The sequence below is a fragment of the Salvelinus fontinalis genome, chromosome 24 (assembly GCF_029448725.1).
Source record: "Salvelinus fontinalis isolate EN_2023a chromosome 24, ASM2944872v1, whole genome shotgun sequence".
Classification (NCBI taxonomy): Eukaryota; Metazoa; Chordata; class Actinopteri; order Salmoniformes; family Salmonidae; genus Salvelinus; species Salvelinus fontinalis.
The window spans coordinates 40175273-40199925 of NC_074688.1; the positions used below are offsets into that span (position 1 = coordinate 40175273).

The 24653-nt window shown below is 45.5% G+C and overlaps 2 protein-coding genes across 2 annotated transcripts in view; both read left to right on the top strand.

The window, feature by feature from the left end:
* Nucleotides 1-266: 266 nt before the first annotated feature.
* Nucleotides 267-4560, top strand: LOC129822672 (extracellular calcium-sensing receptor-like). Its single transcript, XM_055881030.1, has 6 exons — nt 267-478; nt 788-1076; nt 1159-1983; nt 2430-2657; nt 2882-3005; nt 3486-4560. Exons 1-6 carry the CDS (start codon nt 267-269, stop codon nt 4394-4396), a joined length of 2589 nt encoding a protein of 862 aa, XP_055737005.1. The 3' UTR covers nt 4397-4560.
* A 17118-nt stretch (nt 4561-21678) lies between these two features.
* Nucleotides 21679-24653, top strand: part of LOC129822426 (extracellular calcium-sensing receptor-like) — a 5158-nt gene continuing 2183 nt past the window's right edge. The window contains exons 1-6 of the mRNA XM_055880707.1: nt 21679-21916; nt 22200-22500; nt 22598-23386; nt 23568-23798; nt 24031-24154; nt 24286-24653. The exon at nt 24286-24653 is cut by the window's right edge and continues 2183 nt beyond it. Of these exons, the coding sequence (XP_055736682.1) occupies nt 21699-21916; nt 22200-22500; nt 22598-23386; nt 23568-23798; nt 24031-24154; nt 24286-24653 (2031 nt within the window). The 5' untranslated portion in view covers nt 21679-21698. The remainder of the gene's footprint in view (nt 21917-22199; nt 22501-22597; nt 23387-23567; nt 23799-24030; nt 24155-24285) is intronic.

Consider the following 24653-nt stretch of genomic DNA (forward strand, 5'->3'; position numbering starts at 1 on the left):
AAAATGTGTATAACAACATTGGTCAAACTTAAATATGCAGGAGTTTAAATATGTAATACAGGGTATTTGTTATAAAACAGTTGTGTTGTGTATTTTGGAAGTAGCACAGCCAAAACACAGCCCTTATGACCTCATCCTTCTCTGATTTGCTTAGAAGAAAGCGTCACAGTCTCCAGCATGTATAAACCCAGACATTTTAGGGGGTGGAGGTCAGGTCTTCCATGATTCAGTTAGGAGGCCTCTTACAGGGTGTGTGAGAGAGTGTGATGCAGCTGCTGTGGGTGGTATTGATGGGGGTGTTAGGAGCCTTTTGGGCAGAGGGAGAGGAGGCTCTCTGTCGGATACTGGGGAGCCCAGAGTTCCCTATGCTGTCCAAAGAAGGAGACGTGACTATAGGAGGAGCCTTTACCATCCACACCGAAATCTCAGAGCCCCGGCTCTCCTTCACAGACACACCACCTCCTCTCACCTGCTACAGGTAAGCTCTCCTTCACAGACACACCACCTCCTCTCACCTGCTCCAGGTAAGCTCTCTTTCACAGACACACCACCTCCTCTCACCTGCTCCAGGTAAGCTCTTTCACAGTCACCCAGTCTCTGTGATGGATTTGTGTGTCATTGACTTGACCATTTTTTTTTTGACAAATAGAAAAGAAGATTGGAATCTTAAGATTCAAAGAAGAACTAAACCTGACAATGAAATCAGACCATGGTCATTTCTGCAGTTTCACATCTTCAACCAGACGAACCTAATGCAATGCTATTTTTACCCATTTTGTTTCCGCAGCATGAACCTCATAGATTTTCATTTAGCTCACACCATGATCTTCGCCATCGAAGAGATCAATAACAGCAGTTCTCTGCTCCCCAACATCTCTATTGGCTACAGGATATATGATAGTTGTGGCTCGACTCTGTCCTCCATGCGTGCGGTTATGGCTCTGATGAACGGTCAGGAGAGGACGGTGGGAAAGACCTGCTCTGGCCAATCAGCAGTCCACGCCATCATCGGTGCCTCTGATTCTTCCTCCACTATTGTGATGTCACGATCCACAGGAGCTTTTCAAATACCAGTGGTAATGAAGTCACACATAAAGTTGAACAATACTGGCTGATGAAAAATGATTACTATTGTCTTATTCCTCCTGTTCTATCTAGATCAGTCACTTAGCCACCTGTGCGTGTCTGAGTAACAGAAAGGAGTTCCCCTCCTTCTTCAGAACCATCCCCAGTGACTTCTACCAGAGTAGAGCCCTGGCCCAACTGGTCAAATACTTTGGTTGGACCTGGGTGGGGGCTGTTAGAAGTGACAACGCCTACGGCAACAACGGCATGGCGACCTTCGTGGAGGCTGCCGGTCTGGAGGGTGTGTGTATAGAGTACTCTGAGGCTATCTTATGGAACAACCCCAGGGAGCAGATAGCCAGGGTGGTTGAGGTGATCAGCAAGGCCAGCTCCAAGGTTGTGGTGGCTTTTCTGTCCCAGTTGGACATGGATTTATTGCTGGAGGAGGCACTGGCCCAGAACCTGACCGGGCTGCAGTGGGTGGGCAGTGAGTCCTGGATAAGTATTGATCGCCTGGCCACTAGGAGGAGCTCTGCTGTCCTCAGCGGCACTCTGGGATTCACCATCAGTAAGTCTAAGATCCCAGGCCTCAGAGAGTTCCTGCTCCGGGTCGGTCCAGCCCAGGATCCAAACAACACCCTGCTCAGAGAGTTCTGGGAGACCACGTTCAGTTGCAGGTTTTCCCCTCAGCAGGAGAAAGACGGTGTGCCTAGGCAGAATCAGTGCTCTGGGTCTGAGAGACTGGAGGAAGTCAGTAACCCCTTTACTGACACTTCCGAGCTGAGGTTCTCTAATAATGTGTATAAGGCAGTGTATGCTGTGGCCCACTCCATACATGACCTGCTGACCTGCAGGCACGGTGAAAGCCAAGGTGGGAATAGGAACTGTGCACACAGAGACAGCATTGAGCCAGGACAGGTGAGCGGCTACCTCTATCGGCCATCAACAATTAATTTTGTTAAACTGATTTGATAGTTGACTGACAGGTTTTATGAAAATGCCAAATAAATACAATCACACAATGTTATTTCTAAAGTACTTGAATTCTACAGTCTTAGAAAAAAGGTGCTATCTAGAACCTAAAGGGTTATTCAGCTGTCCCCATAGGAGAACCCTTTGAGGAACACTTTTTGGTTTCAAGTAGAATACTTTGGGTTCCAGGTAGAACCATTTTGGGTTCCAGGTAGAACCATTTTGGGTTCCATATAAAACATTTTCCATAGAGGGTTCTACATGGAACCCAAAGGTTTCTAGCTGGAACCAAAAATGATTCTAACCTTGAACCAAAAAGCATTCTCCTATGGGGACAGTGATGCCTATGTATTTTACACTATAAGTACATGTGATTATTTTACCTCTTGCAGGTGTTGAGATACCTGCGAGACGTAAACTTCACCATGAAGTCTGGGGAGAGAGTTTATTTTGATGAGAACGGAGACCCCACAGCCATCTATGAGCTGGTGAACTGGCAGAGAGACCAGGCAGGAGAGATTGTGTTTGTCACCGTGGGGAATTACAATGCTTCTCTCCCTAAAGGAAACCAGTTTGCCATGAATGGGATACAGATAGTATGGGCTGGCAATCCCTTAAAGGTACACAGTTACACAGAAAACACATGGTAGCAAGTACAGGTACTTTAAAAAAAATACAGATAATGACATTAAATATATTTTAATTGATGGGAGAAATCTGTTGGCACATACTGTGAGAATGAAATGAATGATTGTGTAACCAATGGGTTTAATAATGTGAGTGAAGGATTAAGGAGAGAGAGAGACAGGGAGAGGGAGTGAGCAGGTGTTGTATTGTGTTTCAGAGGCCTCGGTCTGTGTGCAGTGACAGCTGCCTCCCAGGGTTCCGCCAAGCAGAGATCAAAGGAATGCCAGTCTGCTGTTTTTCCTGTATTCCGTGTGCTGCTGGAGAGATCAGCAACCTAACAGGTGAGACAACTGATACCACCGCCAGCCCTATACTCTTAGAAAAAAGGGTTCCAAAAGGGTTCTTCGGGTGTCCCCATAGGATAACCCTTTTTGGATCCAGGTAGAACCTTTTTGGTTCCAAGGTAGAACTATTTTGTGTTCCATGTAGAACCCTCTATGGAAAAGGTTTTATATGGAACCCAAAATGGTTCTACCTGGAACCAAAAAGGGTTCTTGAAAGGGTTCTCCTATGGGGACCGCCGAAGAATCCCTTTAGAGAATAGATATTATGTTTTTTCCAAGAGTGTAGCCTTCTGGGAGCCCTAAGCAACATTTATTTTTGTTCTGGGGAACACTAGCGGCCTCTGATGTCGCTCTGACTGATACTAACTAAATCCACTGACCAAAAAGATACATCAAATGTAGAATGTGTTAACTTCTAGAATATATTACACGACTTGACTATAGATCAGGGTTCTGACATTAGTGTTTTCCTTGTAGATTCAGCTAAATGCACACAGTGTTCCCTGGAATACTGGTCCAACGGAGACAAGAGTCGCTGTGTCCCAAAGGTGGTGGAATTTCTCTCATTTGACGAAACCATGGGAATCCTCCTGGCTGCAATCTCATTGGTCGGAGCGTGTTTAACCATAGTGGTGTCATTGATCTTCTTTTGCTTCCGAGAGACTCCGCTCGTCAAGGCCAGCAACTCTGAGCTGAGCTTCCTGCTGCTCTTCTCCTTGACTCTGTGTTTTCTTTGTTCTCTTACTTTCATTGGCCGGCCCTCTGAGTGGTCCTGTATGCTACGCCACACAGCGTTTGGGATAACCTTTGCTCTGTGTATGTCCTGCGTCCTGGCGAAGACCATAGCGGTGGTGATAGCTTTCCAGGCCACAATGCCAGGCAATACAGTTCCCCAGTGCTCTATTCCTCTCCAGAGAATCAGTGTGTTCAGCTGTACCCTCCTACAGGTGGTTATATGTGTCCTCTGGTTAGCTCTCGCCCCTTCAGTCCCAGTCAAAAACACAGCCCACGCCACTGAAAAGGTCATTCTAGAGTGTGATGTGGGTTCAGCTATTGGTTTCTGGGCTGTGTTGGGGTATATAGGACTCCTGGCTCTCTTGTGCTTTGTGCTGGCTTTTATGGCTCGAAAGCTGCCTGATAACTTCAATGAGGCCAAATTCATCACCTTCAGCATGCTCATATTCTGTGCAGTCTGGATCACCTTTATCCCAGCTTATGTCAGCTCTCCTGGGAAGTTCACTGTAGCTGTGGAGATATTTGCCATTTTGGCCTCCAGTTTTGGGTTGCTTTTCTGTATATTTGGTCCAAAGTGTTATATCATATTACTTAAACCAGAGAAAAATACAAAAAAACACATAATGGGGAAAAGTCATGCAAAATCACAATAATGTAATTTATGGAACGGGGATCTGGTGGAAAAAGGTTTAAATTTAATTCAAGGGGAGGTTTTAGTATTTTTTTTGTCTAGTCCAGAAGAGGGTCCTGTAATTTGTTATTGTTGACAATATTTGTAGATGTTTTAGAATGAGTTGCTTATTAGGCTATATCTCCATGTGTGCCCGATGCCGCCCCTCATCTCTGATTCTCTGCACTGCGCGCAACAGCAAGTGTGTCTATAGGCTGTTTAGTGTGGTCTCAATCAAATGATCCATACTGTAGGCTATAATCCTAGGCTATACGAAGTGCATGCTTGGAGAAGCACAGTTATTTATTTTTATATAGAAGCAGCGTGGCTAGGAAAAACTCCCTAGCAAGGCAAATCCCTAGTAAACCTAGAGAGGAACCAGGCTCTGAGGGGTGGACAGTGCTCTTCTGGCTGTGCCGGATTGAGATTATAAGAGTACATGGCCATTAAGGCCAGATGGTTCTTCAAGATGTTCAAATGTTCATAGATGACCAGCAGGGTCAAATAATAATCAGTGGTTGTAGAGGGTGCAACAGGTCAGCACCTCAGGAGTAAATGTCAGATTGCTTTTCATAGTCGATCTTTCATAGATTGAGACTGCAGGTGCGTTAGAGAAAGAGAGAGAGAGTCCAAAACAGCAGGTCCGGGAAAAGGTACAATGTTCGGTGAACAGGTCAGGGTTCCATAGCCGCAGGCAGAACAGTTGAAACTGGAGCAGCAGCACGACCAGGTGGACTAGGGACAGCCAGGAGTCATCGGGCCAGGTAGTTCTGAGGCATGGTCCAAGGGCTCAGGTCCTCCGGGAGGGGAGTGAAGAGAGAGAGAGAGAGAGAGAGAGAGATCGGAGAATTAGACATCAGATAAGACAGGAGAATTTCACCAGATAGGACAGACTGAACCTAGCCCCCCAGCACATAGACTATTGCAGCATAGATACTGGAGGCTGAGACAGGCCGGGTGATGGGAACACTGTGGCCCTGTCCTACGATACCCCCGGACAGGGCCAACCAGACAGGATTTGACCCCACCTGCTTTGCCAAAGCATAGCACCCACACTACGAGAGGGATAATCTCCTAGAGCATCACACCCATCATTAACGGTAACATAGAAAGAGGTCCAGATGGAGGGCTGTCAGGACCCTAACATGTGAGACACCGCAGCTGGAAGAACTCCTGGTGATCACTCCACTAACAGTCACAGCTAAGGCTGGGGAGCCTGTGTGCAGACCTTATGGAACAATATAACTGTCACAGTTCTCAAAGGAGGGAGACATCAACATAGGAGACATTTTCTCCTTTCACCAAAACCCAGTCAGTGTGAATCCAACTCTGCAGGTCAACCCAGGAAACTTCCAGTGTGAACGGTAAGAAAGTGTTGAAAAACAGTTATTGCTTTAACGTCTCTTTTTCACATATACAAACATGTATGATCACAGAGTAAGACTAATCACATTTTAAAAAGTGTTGAAAACCATCTGTATCTGCCTGGGATTTCACTGCCTAAAACTGAAGTGACAGTACTAGATCTCCTCTTTGCAGGCTGGACCCAGGTGAGCTCCAGTACAACCTGAACATGATCTTTGCCATAGTGGAGATCAATAACAGCTCAGAGCTGCTGCCAGGGTTGTCTCTGGCCTACAGGATCCTTTTAACTCGTGCCTCGCCCTCTGTGCGGGCGTCCCTGGCTCTGATAAACGGATATGAGGAGGGGCCACAGAGCTGAACCAAGCCCGACCACCGTACACGCTGTCATAGGGGAGAGCACCACCTCCAAAATAGGCATGGCACGCACCGTGGAGCCCTTCCTCATACCAGTGGTGAGTCAGGGAGTGTCTGGCATGGTGCATACCATGGAACCCTTCCACATACCAGTGGTGAGTCAGGGAGTGTCTGTCTATATGCATTACTACGAGAGAAGGGCATAGATGATACTATGTGAAAATACTGTCTTGCCTATGTGCTGGAATTAAAATGAACTGTCTTGTGTTTTTTTTTTTGTCTTCCAGCTCAGTCATTCAGCCAGCTGTGCTTGTCTGAGTAACAGAAGGCAATACCCTTCATACTTAAGAACCATTTCTAGTGACCTCTATATGAGCAGGGCCGTGGCCCAGCTGGTCAAACACTTTGGCTGGACTTGCGTGGGGGCCATCAGAACCAACAGTGACTATGGTAACAAAGCCAAAAAATTACACCTTTAGCCTGAAACTCTGTGGCTGTCACACCCTGATCTGTTTCACCTGTCTTTGTGATTGTCTCCACCCCCCTCCAGGTGTCGTCCACCTTCCCCATTATCCCCTGTGTATTTATACCTGTGTTCTCTGTTTGTATCTTGCCAGTTCGTCTTGTTTGTCAAGTCAACCAGCATTTTAGGTCTCAGCTCCTGCTTTTCCCAGTCTCTTTTTTTCTCGCCCTCCTGGTTTTGACCCTTGCCTGTCCTGACTCTGATCCCGCCTGCCTGACAACTCTGCCTGTCCCTTAGCCTGCCTGTCGACCTGTACCTTTGCCCCACCTCTGGATTATTGACCTCTGCCTACCCTGACCCTGAGCCTGCCTGCCATCCGGTACCGTTGCCCCACCTCTTGTTTACTGACCCCTGCCTGACTTTACCAGCCTATTGCCTGCCCCTCTGGATTAATAAACCATTGTTAATTCGGCGTGTCTGCATCTGGGTCTTACCTTCATACCTGAGAGTTGATTTACTAAACCAACAAATAACACCTGTAGCCTGTAAATCTGTGGCTTTACTAAGCCAACAAATAACGTCTGTAGCCTGTGAAACTGTGGCTTTACTAAACCAACAAATAATGTCTGTAGCCTGTAACACTGTGGCTTTACTAAGACAATAAATAACACCTGTAGCCTGTGTTGCGAGGTCAGTGGAAAAAGCAAGATTGTGTTTAAAAGACCTCCAGGTGTTGCATTACCTCACCCAGGTGAATTTCACCACTAAGCATGGTGAGAGGGTGTTATTTGATGGCTACACCCTGGTCAGGAAGGTGAGAGGGTGTTATTTGATGGTTACGGCCTGGTCAGCAAGGTGAGAGGGTGTTATTTGATGGCTAAGGCCTGGTCAGCAAGGTGAGAGGGTGTTATTTGATGGCTAAGGCCTGGTCAGCAAGGTGAGAGGGTGTTATTTGATGGCTAAGGCCTGGTCAGCAAGGTGAGAGGGTGTTATTTGATGGTTACGGCCTGGGCAGCATGGTGAGAGGGTGTTATTTGATGGCTAAGGCCTGGTCAGCAAGGTGAGAGGGTGTTATTTGATGGCTAAGGCCTGGTCAGGAAGGTGAGAGGGTGTTATTTGATGGCTAAGGCCTGGTCAGGAAGGTGAGAGGGTGTTATTTGATGGCTAAGGCCTGGTCAGCAAGGTGAGAGGTTGTTATTTGATGGCTAAGGCCTGGTCAGCAAGGTGAGAGGGTGTTATTTGATGGCTAAGGCCTGGTCAGCAAGGTGAGAGGGTGTTATTTGATGGCTAAGGCCTGGTCAGGAAGGTGAGAGGGTGGTATTTGATGTCTACACCCTGGTCAGCAAGGTGAGAGGGTGTTATTGACGGATACGTCCTGGTCAGCAAGGTGAGAGGGTGTTATTTGATGGCTAAGGCCTGGTCAGCAAGGTGAGAGGGTGTTATTTGATGGTTATGTCCTGGTCAGCAAGGTGAGAGGGTGTTATTTGATGGCTAAGGCCTGGTCAGCAAGGTGAGAGGGTGTTATTTGATGGTTACGTCCTGGTCAGCAAGGTGAGAGGCTGTTATTTGATGGTTACGTCCTGGTCAGCAAGGTGAGAGGGTGTTATTTGATGGCTAAGGCCTGGTCAGCAAGGTGAGAGGGTGTTATTTGATGGTTACGTCCTGGTCAGCAAGGTGAGAGGCTGTTATTTGATGGTTACGTCCTGGTCAGCAAGGTGAGAGGGTGTTATTTGATGGCTAAGGCCTGGTCAGCAAGGTGAGAGGCTGTTATTTGATGGTTACGTCCTGGTCAGCAAGGTGAGAGGCTGTTATTTGATGGTTACGTCCTGGTCAGCATGGTGAGAGGGTGTTATTTGATGGCTAAGGCCTGGTCAGCAAGGTGAGAGGCTGTTATTGATGTCTACGTCCTGGTCAGCAAGGTGAGAGGGTGTTATTTGATGGCTAAGGCCTGGTCAGTAAGGTGAGAGGGTGTTATTTGATGGCTAAGGCCTGGTCAGTAAGGTGAGAGGGTGTTATTGATGTCTACGTCCTGGTCAGCAAGGTGAGAGGGTGTAATTTGATGGCTAAGGCCTGGTCAGCAAGGTGAGAGGCTGTTATTTGATGATTACGTCCTGGTCAGCAAGGTGAGAGGGTGTTATTTGATGGCTACGTCTTGGTCAGCAAGGTGAGAGGGTGTTATTTGATGGCTAAGGCCTGGTCAGCAAGGTGAGAGGGTGTTATTTGATGGCTACGTCCTGGTCATCAAGGTGAGAGGGTGTTATTTGATGGCTACGTCCTGGTCATCAAGGTGAGAGGGTGTTATTTGATGGTTACGTCCTGGTCAGTAAGGTGAGAGGGTGTTATTTGATGTGCAGGGGGACCCATCGGAGGTCTACGCCCTGGTCAACTGGCAGATGGATAACATAGGGTACATCTTGTTTGAGACCATTGGCTACTATGACACCTCACAGCTAGAGAGCCAGCAGTTTGAGTGCTGTCTGGGCAGGCCATTGGCATGAGGTAAGGACCTGTTAGGGAGATGGTCTGTGTAACTGTTCTGAATGGCTTTGTGTGTAACTGTGCTCCTTTAGGCCAGGTCTATTTACAGTGAACGTTTTGTATTAAAGAATAATGTATGGTTGTGTGTGATTGTGACTAAATATGAGGGATCCCTTGGTTTAAAGTGTGTCTGTGTGTTCCATTTACCCAGGTCTATCTGCAGGGAGAGCTGTCTGCCAGGGACCAGCAGGGCCTTCGTTAAGAAGAAACCTGTCTGCTGCTTCAACTGCATCGCCTGTGCCGACTGATCAGCAACAACACAAGTGAGACCTCAGGACTCATAGCTTTTATGCTAGCCTTCATCATGTTTATGTTGGGAAAAATCTCAGTCAGCACTTTACTGGTCTATCTAAAGATGTACTCACTGTACATAATACAATTGTTAATGCGTTCAGATGCAGTGACATGTGCAAAAAGTCAAACGAAGAGGGGGATAACTGCAATTTGAAAGGGATGGAATACATCACCATCAGCGAACTCAAGGTTATACTTTGGTAGCCTTATCTGTGTTTGGTGGGTGTCTGACAATGACAATAGCACTGATATTCTTCCAATACAGACATACTCGCATCGTCAGACCCAAACACCTCTGAGCTGAGCTTCGTGCTGCTCTTCTCCTTGACGCTGTGTTTTATGTGTTCTCTTACTTTCATTGGCCGGCCCTCTGAGTGGTCCTGTGTGCTGCGTCAAACAGCGTTTGGCATCACCTTCGTCCTCTGCATCTCTTGTGTACTGGGGAAAACAATAGTAGTGTTGATGGCCTTCAGAGCTACACTTCCAGCCAGTAATGTCATGAAATGGTTTGGTCCTCCACAGCAGAGACTCAGTGTTCTGGCATTCACTTTCATACAGGTCCTGATCTGTGTTCTTTGGTTAACCTGTTTGGGCTGCAGGGGAATATTGAGTAGCCAGATAAAAGGTGCCCATTTCAAACGGCCTCGTACTCAATTCTTGCTCATACAATATGCATATTATTATTACTATTGGATAGAAAACACTCTCTAGTTTCTAAAACCGTTTGAATTATATCTGTGAGTCAAACAGAACTCATTTGGCCCTAACTTCCTGACCAGGAAGTGGAAAATCTGAAAACAATGCTCTGTTCTACTTCCTGCCTATAAATGGGCATGATACGTATGAGTATACATGCACGTCATACACCTTCCCCTGGATGTCAAGAGGCGGTGAGAGAAGAAATTTAGTGTTTATCTTGGTCTGAAGTGGAATACAAGCTCTTTGTATGACGTGTCCCCCATTTCCGGTTTTCTGGAGAGCGCGAGGCGGTACCTGGATTTGCCTTCTGTTTAGCTGCCGTTATAGGCGACTACTATCTCCGGCTTTGATTTTATTTGATACATGTGACCATATCATCGTAAAGTATGTTTTTTCAATATAGTTTAATCAGATTATTGAAATTTTTTCGGGAGTTTTGACGTGTTCCGTTCTCTGACTTTGTTGACGATGGAGCGATTCATGCCACTTGGCTAGTGCGCTTGCTAAATCGAGAGGGAAAGTGGCTGTTCTAAATCCAAACAACGACTGTTCTGGACAAAGGACCCCTTGTCCAACATTCTGATGAAAGATCAGCAAAAGTAAGAAACATTTTATGATGCTATTTCATATATCTGTCGTGCATGTGAACTAGTCGTCGGCGCCCAACGTTTGGGTACTCATCTATACCGAAGCTGGATGTCGTAATTAAGTTATTTTTTAGAATTCTAACACTGCGATTTCATTAAGAACTAATGGATCTATCATTTCCTATACAACATGTATTTTTTAGTTATGTTTATGAATAGCTATTTGGTCAGAATATGTATGTCAGAAAAAGTGTCAGAAAAATATCCGAACGTTGTGGGAAATAGTAGCTACGTTAGCGGAATGTATAACCATGTCACGCCCTGGCCTTAGTATTCTTTGTTTTCTTTATTATTTTAGTTAGGTCAGGGTGTGACACGGGGGAATGTTTTGTGTTTTGTCGGTTTTAGGTGGTTATATGGTAAAGGGGGTGTTGGGTGTAGTGTATGGGTTAGTGTTGAGTGAATGTGTCTAGCTGTGTCTATGTTGGGTGTAGTTGTCTAGGAAAGTCTATGGTTGCCTGAATGGGTTCCCAATTAGAGACAGCTGATTTCTGTTGTCTCTGATTGGGAGCCATATTTAAGGTAGCCATAGGCTTTAGTTTGTTGTGGGTAATTGTCTATGTCTGAACGTTTGTATCCTGTGTATGTGCACTACGTTTATTAGCTTCACGGTCGTTTATTGTTTTGGTTAGTTTGTAAGTGTTTTTGTTTCGTTTTTCCATCTTCTCAATAAAAGGAAGATGGCTTATTTTCCAAATGCTGCGTTTTGGTCCGTCTCTCCCCCACACGATCGTGACAAACCACTGATTTCAGCTCTAAATATGCACATTTTCGAACAAAACATTAGTGTATGTATAACCTAATGTTATAGGACTGTCATCTGATGAAGAATATCAAGGTTAGTCAAAAATTATATATCTTTTACTGGTTTGTTACGATCGCTAACCTTTTGCTACTGGGAAATGGCATGTGTTTCTGGCTATTGTGGTAAGCTAATATAACGCTATATTGTGTTTTCGCTGTAAAACACTTAATAATTCGGAAATATTGGCTCGAATCACAAGATGCCTGTCTTTCATTTGCTGTACACCATGTATTTTTCAGAAATGTTTTATGATGAGTAATTAGGTATTTGACGTTGGTGTCTGTAATTATTCTGGCTGCTTTCGGTGTAATTTCTGATTGTAGCTGCAATGTAAAACTATGATTTATACCTGAAATATGCACATTTTTCGAACAAAACATAGATTTATTGTATAACATGTTATAAGACTGTCATCTGATGAAGTTGTTTGTTGGTTAGTTTGGTTGGTTCTTGGTTAGTTAGCTTGGCTTTGTGCATGCTACCTGTGCTGTGAAAAACGTCTGTCCTTTTTTGTATTTGGTGGTGAGCTAACATAAATATACGTGCTGTTTTCGCTGTAAAACATTTTAAAAATCGGACATGTTGGCTGGATTCACAAGATGTGTACCTTTCATTTACTGTATTGGACTTGTTAATGTATGAAAGTTAAATAATAAAAAAATATATATTTTGAATTTCGCGCCCTGCACTTGAAGTGGCTTTGAGTGAATTGAGTACGAGGCCATTTAAATTGGGCACGATTTTCCCCCAAAGTGAAAACAGCGCCCTCTGTCCTCAACAGGTTAAGAACTTACTTATTTACAGAGGCTTGAATGAGTGTGTGTTATTTCAGAAAATCACAGAAAATCACAAATCTCGCTGAGCTCCGAAACACTTAAAAAAGACTAGTCAGAACACGCTGCAACTGGATCTGTAACTTTTTTGAAAAACAACCCACCTTTTTTTGAACAACACCAATTGTACAATGTACGATTTCTCTTAAATTACGATAGATAAATGGCTGGTTCTTTTTTTCCTGACACCCTAGGTTCATGTACTTTGGCGTGAAGGGGTCAAATTAGCGTTCTATTTTCGTTTTTGACCTTTAATCCCAGAAAAATGGCCATAACTCAAAAAGCGTTGAGGCCTCGACACCATCTTGTTCGGGGCCAACTGCCCATTATGCCAAACCTATGCTCACCAAGTTTCGTCTTCAAAGTATTTTCTGTTTAGGAGAAAAGGTCACGTCGTGATTGGTGATGTTTTGTACATTTGCAATATGATTTCATTCGCCCTCTGGTGGGATTTACCGGGACAGAGGAAAAATGACCAAAATTTGAAAATGTTATAAAACGGAACCGAATGTCCGAGAGCCTTAGTTCGATGACATCCCGGAAGATCTTGCCACTGTGCACGGCCTGCAGCCGTCCGCAAATTTTACAAACGTTCGCGGACGTCTAGTAAGGGACCATACATTTGCAATATGGAGTTTCTCATCAACCATATGGCAAATGTCAAAATGTTCCCTTCAGGTATGTAAGACACTCATATGTTCGTTAATGTTACATTTTACGAATATTATTTGAATTGCGCGCCCTCCATTTTCACCGGAAGTTGTCGGCTAATTAACTCTAGGCCAGTCTGTCACAAATCCCGCGGAAGATGGTGCCTCTTCCTGTTCGGACGAACTACTAGCTGCCACCGATCCCCTTTTCTGTTTCATTTAGTTGTGTCTGATTTGTTGCACCTGTTTCGTGTTTAGGTTTGGTTGTGGGCTATTTAACTTCTTATGGTGCAGTCCGACGCCGGTACACTTATGACAACAGCCAGCTCAAGTGGAGGGCGCGAAATTCAAAATATATATTTTTTAAATATTTTACTTTCACACATTAACAAGTCCAATACAGCATATGAAAGGTACATATCTTGGGAATCCATCCAACATGTCAGATTTTTAAAATGTTTTACAGTGAAGACACAATATGTAAATCTATTAGCTAACCACGTTAGCAAAAGACACTTTTTTTACTCCAACAGTTTTTTACTCCATCAATAGCTATCACAAATTCGACCAAATAAAGATATAAATAGCCACTAACCAAGAAACAACTTCATCAGATGACAGTCTGATAATATATTTATTGTATAGCATATGTTTTGTTAGAAAAATGTGCATATTTCAGGTATAAATCATAGTTTACATTGCAGCTAGTGTCAAAAATTGCACCGAAAGCAGCCATAAAACTTACAGACACCAACGTCAAATACCTAATTACTCATCATAAAACATTTCTGAAAAATACATAGTGTACAGCAAATGAAAGACAGGCATCTTGTGATTCCAGACAATATTTCCGATTTATTAAGTGTTTTACAGCGAAAAAAAAATGTAGCGTTATATTAGCTTAGCACAATAGCCAGAAACACTTGGGCGCCGGCGACTACGACAGATATATGAGATAACATCATAAATTGGGTCTTACTTTTGCTGATCTTTCATCAGAATGTTGGACAAGGTGTCCTTTGTCCAGAACAGTCGTTGTTTGGATTCAGAACGGACACTTTCCCTCTTCATTTAGCAAGCGCGCTAGCCGGGTGGCACGACACTCTCCATGTCAACAAACGGAAGAGAACGGAACATGGCAAAACTCCCGAAAAAATTACAATAATCTGATGAAACCATATTGAAAAAACATACTTTACGATGATATGGTGACATGTATCAAATAAAATCAAAGCTGGAGATTGTAGTCGCCTATAACGGCAGCTAAACAAAAGGCAATTCCACTGTCCAGCTCGCGCACTTCAGAGTACCGAAAATGGTGGACACGTCATTCCAAGATGATGTGTTCCAACTCAAACCAAGATAATAAACTAATTTCGTCTCTCACAGCCTCTTGACACCCAGAGGAAGGTGTATGACGTGCATTTATACTAATAAGTCTTGTGCCCATTTATAGGCAGGAAGAAGAACAGAGCATCGATTTCAGACTTTCCACTTCCGGGTCAGGAAATGTTGTGCAAAATGAGTTCTGTTTCACTCAGAGAAATAATTCAAACGGTTTTAGAAACTAGAGAGTGTTTTCTATCCAATAGTAATAATAATATGCATATTGTACGAGCAAGAACTGAGTACGAGGCCGTTTGAAATGGACACATTTTGTCTGGCTACTCAATACTGCCCCTTGCAGCCCAAACAGGTTAACCCCAGTTTATTTTATTTTTTATTTTTTTTATTTCACCTTTATTTAACCAGGTAGGCTAGTTGAGAACAAGTTCTCATTTGCAACTGCGACCTGGCCAAGATAAAGCATAGCAGTGTGAACAGACAACAACACAGAGTTACACATGGAGTAAACAATAGACAAGTCAATAACATGGTAGAAAAAAGAGAATCTATATACAATGTGTGCAAAAGGCATGAGGTAGGCAATAAATCGAATAATTACAATTTAGCAGATTAACACTGGAGTGATAAATCATCAGATGATCATGTGCAAGAAGAGATACTGGTGTGCAAAAGTGCAGAAAAGTAAAATAAATAAAAGCAGTATGGGGGTGAGGTAGGTAAATTGGGTGGGTGGTTTACAGATGGACTATGTACAGCTGCAGCGATCGGTTAGCTGCTCAGATAGCAGATTTTTAAAGTTGTTGAGGGAGATAAAAGTCTCCAACTTCAGAGATTTTTGCAATTCGTTCCAGTCGCAGGCAGCAGAGAACTGGAAGGAAAGGCGTCCAAATGAGGTTTTGGCTTTAGGGATGATCAGTGAGATACACCTGCTGGAGCGCGTGCTACGGGTGGGTGTAGCCATCGTGACCAGTGAACTGAGATAATGCGGCACTTTGCCTAGCATAGCCTTGTAGATGACCTGGAGCCAGTGGGTCTGACGACGAACATGTAGCGAGGGCCAGCCGACTAGGGCATACAGGTCGCAGTGGTGGGTCGTATAAGGTGCTTTAGTAACAAAACGGATGGCACTGTGATAAACTGCATCCAGTTTGCTGAGTAGAGTATTGGAAGCTATTTTGTAGATGACATCGCCGAAGTCGAGGATCGGTAGGATAGTCAGTTTTACTAGGGTAAGTTTGGCGGCGTGAGTGAAGGAGGCTTTGTTCCGGAATAGAAAGCCGACTCTAGATTTGATTTTGGATTGGAGATGTTTGATATGAGTCTGGAAGGAGAATTTGCAGTCTAGCCAGACACCTAGGTACTTATAGATGTCCACATATTCTAGGTCGGAACCGTCCAGGGTGGTGATGCTAGTCGGGCGTGCGGGTGCATGCATCGAACGGTTGAAAAGCATGCATTTGGTTTTACTAGCGTTTAAGAGCAGTTGGAGGCCACGGAAGGAGTGTTGTATGGCATTGAAGCTCGTTTGGAGGTTAGATAGCACAGTGTCCAGGGAAGGGCCGGAAGTATACAGAATGGTGTCGTCTGCGTAGAGGTGGATCAGGGAATCGCCCGCAGCAAGAGCAACATCATTGATGTATACAGAGAAAAGAGTCGGCCCGAGAATTGAACCCTGTGGTACCCCCATAGAGACTGCCAGAGGACCGGACAACATGCCCTCCGATTTGACACACTGAACTCTGTCTGCAAAGTAGTTGGTGAACCAGGCAAGGCAGTCATTAGAAAAACCGAGGCTATTGAGTCTGCCGATAAGAATATGGTGATTGACAGAGTCGAAAGCCTTGGCCAGGTCGATGAAGACGGCTGCACAGTAATGTCTTTTATCGATGGCGGTTATGATATCGTTTAGTACCTTGAGCGTGGCTGAGGTGCACCCGTGACCGGCTCGGAAACCGGATTGCACAGCGGAGAAGGTACGGTGGGATTCGAGATGGTCAGTGATCTGTTTGTTGACTTGGCTTTCGAAGACCTTAGCTAGGCAGGGCAGGATGGATATAGGTCTGTAACAGTTTGGGTCCAGGGTGTCTCCCCCTTTGAAGAGGGGGATGACAGCGGCAGCTTTCCAATCCTTGGGGATCTCAGATGATACGAAGGAGAGGTTGAACAGGCTGGTAATAGGGGGTGCGACAATAGCAGCGGACAGTTTCAGAAATAGCGGGCCCAGATTGTCAAGCCCAGCTGATTTGTATAGGTCCAGGTTTTCCAGCTCTTTCAGAACATCTGCTATCTGGATATGGGTAAAGGAGAAGCTGGGGAGGCTTGGGCGAGTAGCAGCGGGGGGGCGGGGCTGTTGGCCAAGGTTGGAGTCGCCAGGTGGAAGGCATGGCCAGCCATTGAGAAATGTTTGTTGAAGTTTTCGATTATCACGGACTTATCAGTGGTGACCGTGTTATCTAGCCTCAGTGCAGTGGGCAGCTGGGAGGAGGTGCTCTTGTTTTCCATGGACTTTACAGTATCCCAGAACTTTTTGGAGTTAGAGCTACAGGATGCAAATTTCTGCTTGAAAAAGCTGGCCTTTGCTTTCCTGACTGACTGCGTGTATTGGTTCCTGACTTCCCTGAACAGTTGCATATCACGGGGGCTCTTCGATGCTATTGCAGTTCGCCACAGGATGTTTTTGTGCTGGTCGAGGGCAGTCAGGTCTGGAGTGAACCAAGGGCTATATCTGTTCTTGGTTCTGCATTTTTTGAACGGAGCATGCTTGTCTAATATTGTGAGGAAGTAACTTTTAAAGAATGACCAGGCATCCTCGACTGACGGGATGAGGTCAATATCCTTCCAGGGTACACGGGCCAGGTCGATTAGAAAGGCCTGCTCGCAGAAGTGTTTCAGGGAGCGTTTGACAGTGATGAGGGGTGGTCGTTTGACCGTGGACCCGTGGCGGATACAGGCAATGAGGCAGTGATCGCTGAGATCTTGATTGAAGACAGCAGAGGTGTATTTGGAGGGCGAGTTGGTCAGGATAATGTCTATTAGGGTGCCCATGTTTACGGATTTAGGGTTGTACCTGGTGGGTTCCTTGATGATTTGTGTGAGATTGAGGGCATCAAGCTTAGATTGTAGGACTGCCGGGGTGTTAAGCATATCCCAGTTTAGGTCACCTAACAGAACAAACTCTGAAGCTAGATGGGGAGCGATCAATTCACAGATGGTGTCCAGGGCACAGCTGGGAGCTGAGGGGGGTCGGTAGCAGGCGGCAACAGTGAGAGACTTATTTCTAGAGAGATTAATTTTTAAAATTAGAAGTTTGAACTGTTTGGGCATAGACTTGGAAAGTATGACAGAACTTTGCAGGCTATCTCTGCAGTAGATTGCAACTCCTCCCCCTTTGGCAGTTCTATCTTGACGGAAAGTGTTATAGTTGGGTATGGAAATCTCAGAGTTTTTGGTGGCCTTCCTAAGCCAGGATTCAGACACGGCAAGGACATCAGGGTTGGCAGAGTGTGCTAAAGCGGTGAGTAAGGCAAACTTGGGGAGGAGGCTTCTGATGTTGACATGCATGAGGCCAAGGCTTTTTCGATCACAGAAGTCAACAAATGAGGGTGACTGGGGACATGCAGGGCCTGGGTTTACCTCCACATCACCCGAGGAACAGAGGAGTAGTAGAATGAGGGTGCGGCTAAAGGCTATCAAAACTGGTCGCCTAGAGCGTTGGGGACAAGGAATAAAAGGAGCAGATTTATGGGCGTGGTAGAATAGATTCTGGGCATAATGTGCAGACCAGGGTATGGTGGTGCACGGGTACAGCGGAGGCAAGCCCAGGCACTGGGTGATGATAAGAGAGGTTGTATCTCTGGACATGCTGGTCTCAATGGGTGAGGTCACCGCATGCGTGGGGGGTGGGACAAAGGAGGTATCAGAGGTACGGAGAGTGGAACTACGGGGTCCATTGCAAGCCAAAACAATGATAACTAGCCTGAACAACAGTATGTAAGGCATATTGATATTAGAGAGAGACATACAATAAGGCATAAAGTGATTGCAGGTCATGATTGGGAGAGCTAGCTAAAACAGCAGGTGAAATAACAGCAGCTAGTCAGCTAACACAGCAACAGAAGGTAAAAATGGCGACGACTGGGCAGAGAGGGTCGGATTAACTACACACAGATCCTGAGTTAAGGCACAGAGCCGACAGATAAAACACAAATAAACAGAATGGAGTACCGTGAATTAATGGACAGTCAAGCAGGCATCAGCTATGTAGCCAAGTGATCATAGTGTCCAGGGGGCAGCCGTAGATGGAGTAGTGAGGCCTCCACTAAGCTAGCACGCGTTTAAAGTTAGTAGCCCGGGGGGGTGGTCTGCTCAGACGGAGGGGGTCTGCTCAGACGGAGGCCGGTTGAGGGCACGTCTGCAAACCAGACGTGGTCGTGTCGACAGAGAATCCAAGCCGGATAGCGATGGCGAAAGAGAGGTTGTGAATTGCAGAATTGTGTTTGCTAACTGGTGCTAGCTTCCTAGCTGCGCTAGCTGCAAGATAAGCTAGCAGTTAGCAGACCGGGGCAGGCAAGTTAGCCTTTGGGGGACGTCGCGATGGGGGGGAAGTCTGTTTTTGCCTCTTCGTGCGGTGACGTCGATAGACCAGTCGTGGAATTAGTAGGGTTCCAGGTATCTCTAGGTAGCTAACAGGCCTAGTAGGTTAGCAGAATGGGCCTTCAGTGGGCGTCACGCCTGAGGAGCCTGTTGGAGTCCCCGGGCAGATTATGTCGGTATTCCAGTCGTAGAGGATAGGCGGGGTTCCGTGCTCCGTACCGGCAGTAAATGGGTCCGGGTCTTGTAGCCCAGGAGTGGGCTTCAGTGGTAGCACAGGAGCCCTAGCTTCAGGCTAATTAGCTTCAGGCTAATTGGTGCCTGCTCCGGTGCCTGCTCCGGGATGGAGACGCTAGCCAGGAGTGGTCACCCGGGATTGTGGTTAGCTAGTTGCGAAGATCCAGATGAAAATGTTCAGAGTTTGCGGTAGGAATCCGGGGATATGGAGAGAAATAGGTCCGTTATGCTCTGGTTTTAGTCACGTTGTTCGAACTAGCGAGAGCTTTCCGAGCTAAAGGTTAGCTGATGACCGCTAGCAATGGTTTGCTAACTGATAGCTGGTAGGCAGTTAGCTGGCTATCTTCAGTAGATGGATTCCAGATCAGAAGTAAATAGAAATACTTTAGAAAAAAGCAGATCCACGCCACATTGGGTGAGGCGGGTTGCAGGAGAGTATTTAGAAGTTGAGGTTTAAGAAAGTATTTTTAAAAGATATGCGAAGAAAAAGATGTAAAAAGATATATACAAGGGACACGGGACACGACAGGACAAAGATGTCTACACTGCTACGCCGTCTTGGAAATAGTTGGCCCGCCGGCTTTTGTGCGGGCTTGTTTTTCTGTTTGTGGTGGTCGTTTATTCTTGTGGTATCAGTTCCTGCTCAGTTTCGTCCTGTTTGTGGGTACTGGGACTTTATGCGCCCTTGTGTGTGTGGCGTGACCGTCTCTCTGGTTGTATTTGGAATATAAAAAATCCACATCTTTTGGAACTACCCTGCTCTCTGCGCCTGACTCCTGCACTCAAACCTTATTGAAGCCCTGACACAGTCATTTAATAATAAAATCTTATTTACAAAGACAGCCTACCTCAGACAACACAGAGACAATTGTGCGCTGCCCTATGGGACGCCCAAAAACAGCCAGATGGGATATAGCCTGGAATCGTACCAGGGACTGTAGTGACACCTCTTGCACTGTTATGCAGTTCATTAGACTGCTGAAACACTCGGGAGCCAAATAAACAACGGCCAGAAGAGGAAACAACTGGCAAATGTTGGCTACTTTGAAGAATCTGTAACGTCCTGACCAGAGTTCTTATGTGTTTTGCTTGTTTAGTGTTGGTCAGGACGTGAGCTGGGTGGGAATTCTATGTTGTGTGTCTAGTTCGTCTGTTTCTGTGTTCAGCCTAATATGGTTCTCAATCAGAGACAGCTGTCAATCGTTGTCCCTGATTGAGAATCATATATAGGTGGCTTGTTTTGTGTTGGGGATTGTGGGTTGTGGTTTCCTGTCTTTGTGTTTTGTCTGCACCAGCTAGGACTGTGACGGTTAGTTTGTTTTGTCATTTTGTATAGTGTCTTGTTTTGTGTTAATTAAATAATGGAAAATTACCACGCTGCACATTGGTCCTCAGATCCTTCTCGCCTCTCCTCGTCTGAGGAGGAGGACGACTTAGACTGCCGTTACAGAATCTCAAATAAAATATATTGTTTAACACTTTTTTGTTTACTACATGATTCCATATGTGTTATTTCATAGTTTTGATGTCTTCAATATTTTACAAAAATGTAGAAAATAGTAAAAATAAACAAAAAGCCTTGAATATGTAGTTGTGTCCAAACTTTTGACTGCTACTGTCTGTTGACGTGTGTCAAATATGTTTGAAAACACTATGTTAAAAGCACTGTGTGGGCTTGTCCCTAGGATTACCAAAGACAAAGAGCTGGATCAGTGGTTCACCAATCAGGGCCTTGCAACAGTAACAAGCGGTGATGTGAATCAGTGGGTCACCAATCAGGGCCTTCTTTGCGACCATCAGGTTACGTCCGTAGGACAAACCGTGAGCTGGACAAAAACCTTGTCTATGATGAGATAAGGAGTTGGGATACTGACAGAGGCTGGGCTACGTTGCTAATATGAGCAAACAGTGGATAGATAAATGCAGACGTCTGACATTGTGGAAATATAAATGTATATGCTTCATGCTTTTCCAGATGTTATTTATTTTGTGTAACAATTTCAACACACACGTAAAATAATAGAACAATTATTATTTATTTTAATCCCGTACTTGTTCTATTGTTTTATGTATGTGTTTAAATTGTCATGACAGATATCATTTATTTTTTGATTGAAATAAAATGTAATTGTTCTTTTGTTTTATGTTCGTTTTTAAATTGGCATACAAAAAAAACTTTAGAAAAAGCATGATGGATATGATGTTTTATATACACAATGTCAGAAGCCTGCACTTATCTATCCACTGCTTGCTCATATTAGCAACGTAGCCCAGCCTCTGTCACTATCCCACCTCCCTCTCTCATCCTGTACCCCGGGGAAACAATAAACACTAGAACCACATCCCACTTGTTGAGAGGGAGTGTATTGGCAGTTCCAGCGTCTTAGGGGGCACTTTCACCTCTATAAAAGAAGAACCCTTCTGTCTGCCCTCACAGACACAGCTGCCCTGCTGAAGGCTGGCATGGCACTGAGAACAGACATGGTTCTCTGGCTGCTGGTGGTGGTGATGAGGGGTATGGCTGCTCCAGCCCCAATCTGCTCTCTGCTGGGCCAACCCGCTCTGCCTCTCCTGTCTGCCGAGGGGGACATGAACATTGGGGCAGTGTTCGGTATACATAGGAATGCCCTCTTCAAGGTCCATTCGTTCACCTCCAGACCAGAGAAAACACCCTGTATCAGGTATGTGTTGAAAAACAACTGTCTGTGGGTACTGTTAGCATTTTTGGAATATTTCTCATCAATTTTTTCTCACTGAAATTAGGCGCAGTGGTTAATAGCACTATTGTAGATGATATGTGAATTTATTTTTGGACAAAACAAGTATAGAAATTGTTTCTGTTATACTAAACACTACTCAACTCATCTCGACCGAGTATATCAGTTTTGCTGGCATATGTGTTTGTGACAAATAAGATTCCTGGCTTCAACTAACATATAATTTTGTTTTTTTACCGCTGTCCAGTTTCAACCCACGTGAGTTCCAGTTTGCACAGACCCTGATCTTTGCCCTGGAGGAGATCAACAACAGCAGTGATCTGCTCCCAGGACTGTCTCTGGGTTACCAGGTCTATGACTCCTGCAGCTCTGCCACAATGGGCATCCACTCAGCTCTGGCCCTGATGAACAGCCCTGGACCTGGGGACAGTCTGGGAGACCCCTCCTCCTGCTCCAGATCTCCCGCCGTGTTGGGCATTATAGGGGAGTCAAGCTCCACATCCACCATCGGAATATCATCCCTGGTCGGACCATTCAGCATCCCTGTGGTGAGACACCTTCTGGTTTGGGCTCTATAGAGGTAGTACAATCAATGTCAGCTATGTATGAAAGATCATTTCAAATCTCCCCGTTTCTTCCACACAGATCAGCCACTTTGCCACCTGTGCTTGTCTGAGTAACAGAAAAAAGTTCCCCTCCTTCTTCAGAACCATCCCCAGTGACTTCTACCAGAGCAGAGCCCTGGCAAAGCTGGTCAAACACTTTGGATGGAACTGGGTGGGAGTGGTGAACAGCAACAATGACTATGGAAACAACGGCATGGCCACATTCATGGAGGCAGCGTGGCATGAAGGGGTCTGTGTAGAGTACCAAGAGTCTATCCACCGCACAGACTCCCGAGAGAAGCACCTGGAAGTCGTCAAGGTGATCAGGAAGGCCACAGCCAGGGTGGTGGTACTGTTCTTGACCTTGGGGGACCTCATCCCCCTGCTGAACGAGTTGGCTCTGGAGGGAGACCCAGGGCTGCAGTGGGTGGGCAGCGAGTCCTGGATCACAGCCAGACTGCTGGCGGATAACAAGGCCTACGGCTTTCTGAGGGGGGCGGTGGGCTTTGCCATCAGGAATGCCAGGCTGGATGGTCTGGAGGGGTTCCTAGACAAGGTGCACCCCTCCCAGGCGCCAGACAACACCCTGCTCAGGGAGTTCTGGGAGTCTGTGTTCCAGTGCTCCTTCGAGGGGGGCAGCAGCACGCTGTGCACAGGAACAGAGAGCTTAGCAAAGCTGAAGAACCAATACACAGACGTGTCAGAGCTGAGAATATCGAGTAAAGTTTACACAGCTGTATATGCCATTGCACACGCTCTACACAACCTACTGACAGACTTAAAGAATGACACAGACAGCGGCAACATACCAGTCTACACATCACAGCAGGTGAGCAAGCTCCAGATTCAACAAAACATAAATAACATATCATATGAATCATCCCACTCTAGCTGTCTCTCTATGTGTCTCTCTGTGTGTTTCTGTCTGTCTGTCTGTCTGTCTGTCTATCTGTCTGTCTGTCTGTCTGTCTGTCTGTCTGTCTCACTCTGTCTCTCTCCATTTTGTTGAGCAGGTGCTACAGTACCTGAAGGAGGTGAGGTTTAGAGTAAAGACAGGAGAGGAGATCTGGTTCGATGCTAACGGAGATGTGGTGGCGTGCTACGACCTAGTGAACTGGCAGCAGGAGGAGAATGGGACCCTGCAGTTCCATGCTGTGGGGCTGTATGATTCTTCGATGCCCCCTGAACAGCGCATTACCTTCAACAAGGGAAAACTGGTCTGGGCAGGGGGCCAGGCAGAGGTAGGACTAAATACATGTTGACTATGTTGCAAAAGCATAACACATGCAAACCTCAAACCACTGCAAATGTAAAACATGCATTCTATAATGTTTACATAATCCACATAGTCTATCTCAATTGTCTTGTTTTGTATTGGTAATATAACTTCCACAAGTAGTGACATTAAAATATTTCTGCACGTTTATTTATATAAAATACACCATTATTCAGACGTGTTGTATTTCTCTACAGGCACCTGCAGGGGTGTGCAGTGAGAGCTGTCCCACAGGCACTCGTAAGGCTGTACAGAAAGGAAAGCCTGTATGCTGTTATGACTGTGTACCATGTGCGGAGGGAGAGATCAGTAACATCACAGGTAATATATAATGCATTTAGGGCTACCTGCAATACTTTCAAGCTCTGTCACTGCCCAACAAGACTAATAGATGTGGAAAAACACATGACACACTGATTCATGGAATGAATGACGTTCTAATCTCCTTACAGATTCTAACGGCTGCTATCGATGTGACTTGGATTATTGGTCAAATGAAAAAAGGGACCGCTGTGTGTTGAAACCAGTTGAATTCCTCTCCTATGAAGAAATGATGGGCATAGTTCTGGTGTTTTTCTCTTTACTGGGGTCCGGTGTTACTACTCTGGTAGCTGTTGTGTTTTCAATTCATAAGGACACCCCCATCGTCAGGGCCAACAACTCTGAGCTGAGCTTCCTGCTGCTCTTCTCCTTGACTCTGTGCTTTCTGTGTTCTCTTACTTTCATTGGCCGGCCCTCTGAGTGGTCCTGTACGCTGCGCCACACAGCGTTTGGGATCACCTTCGTCCTCTGCATCTCTTGTGTCCTGGGGAAAACAATA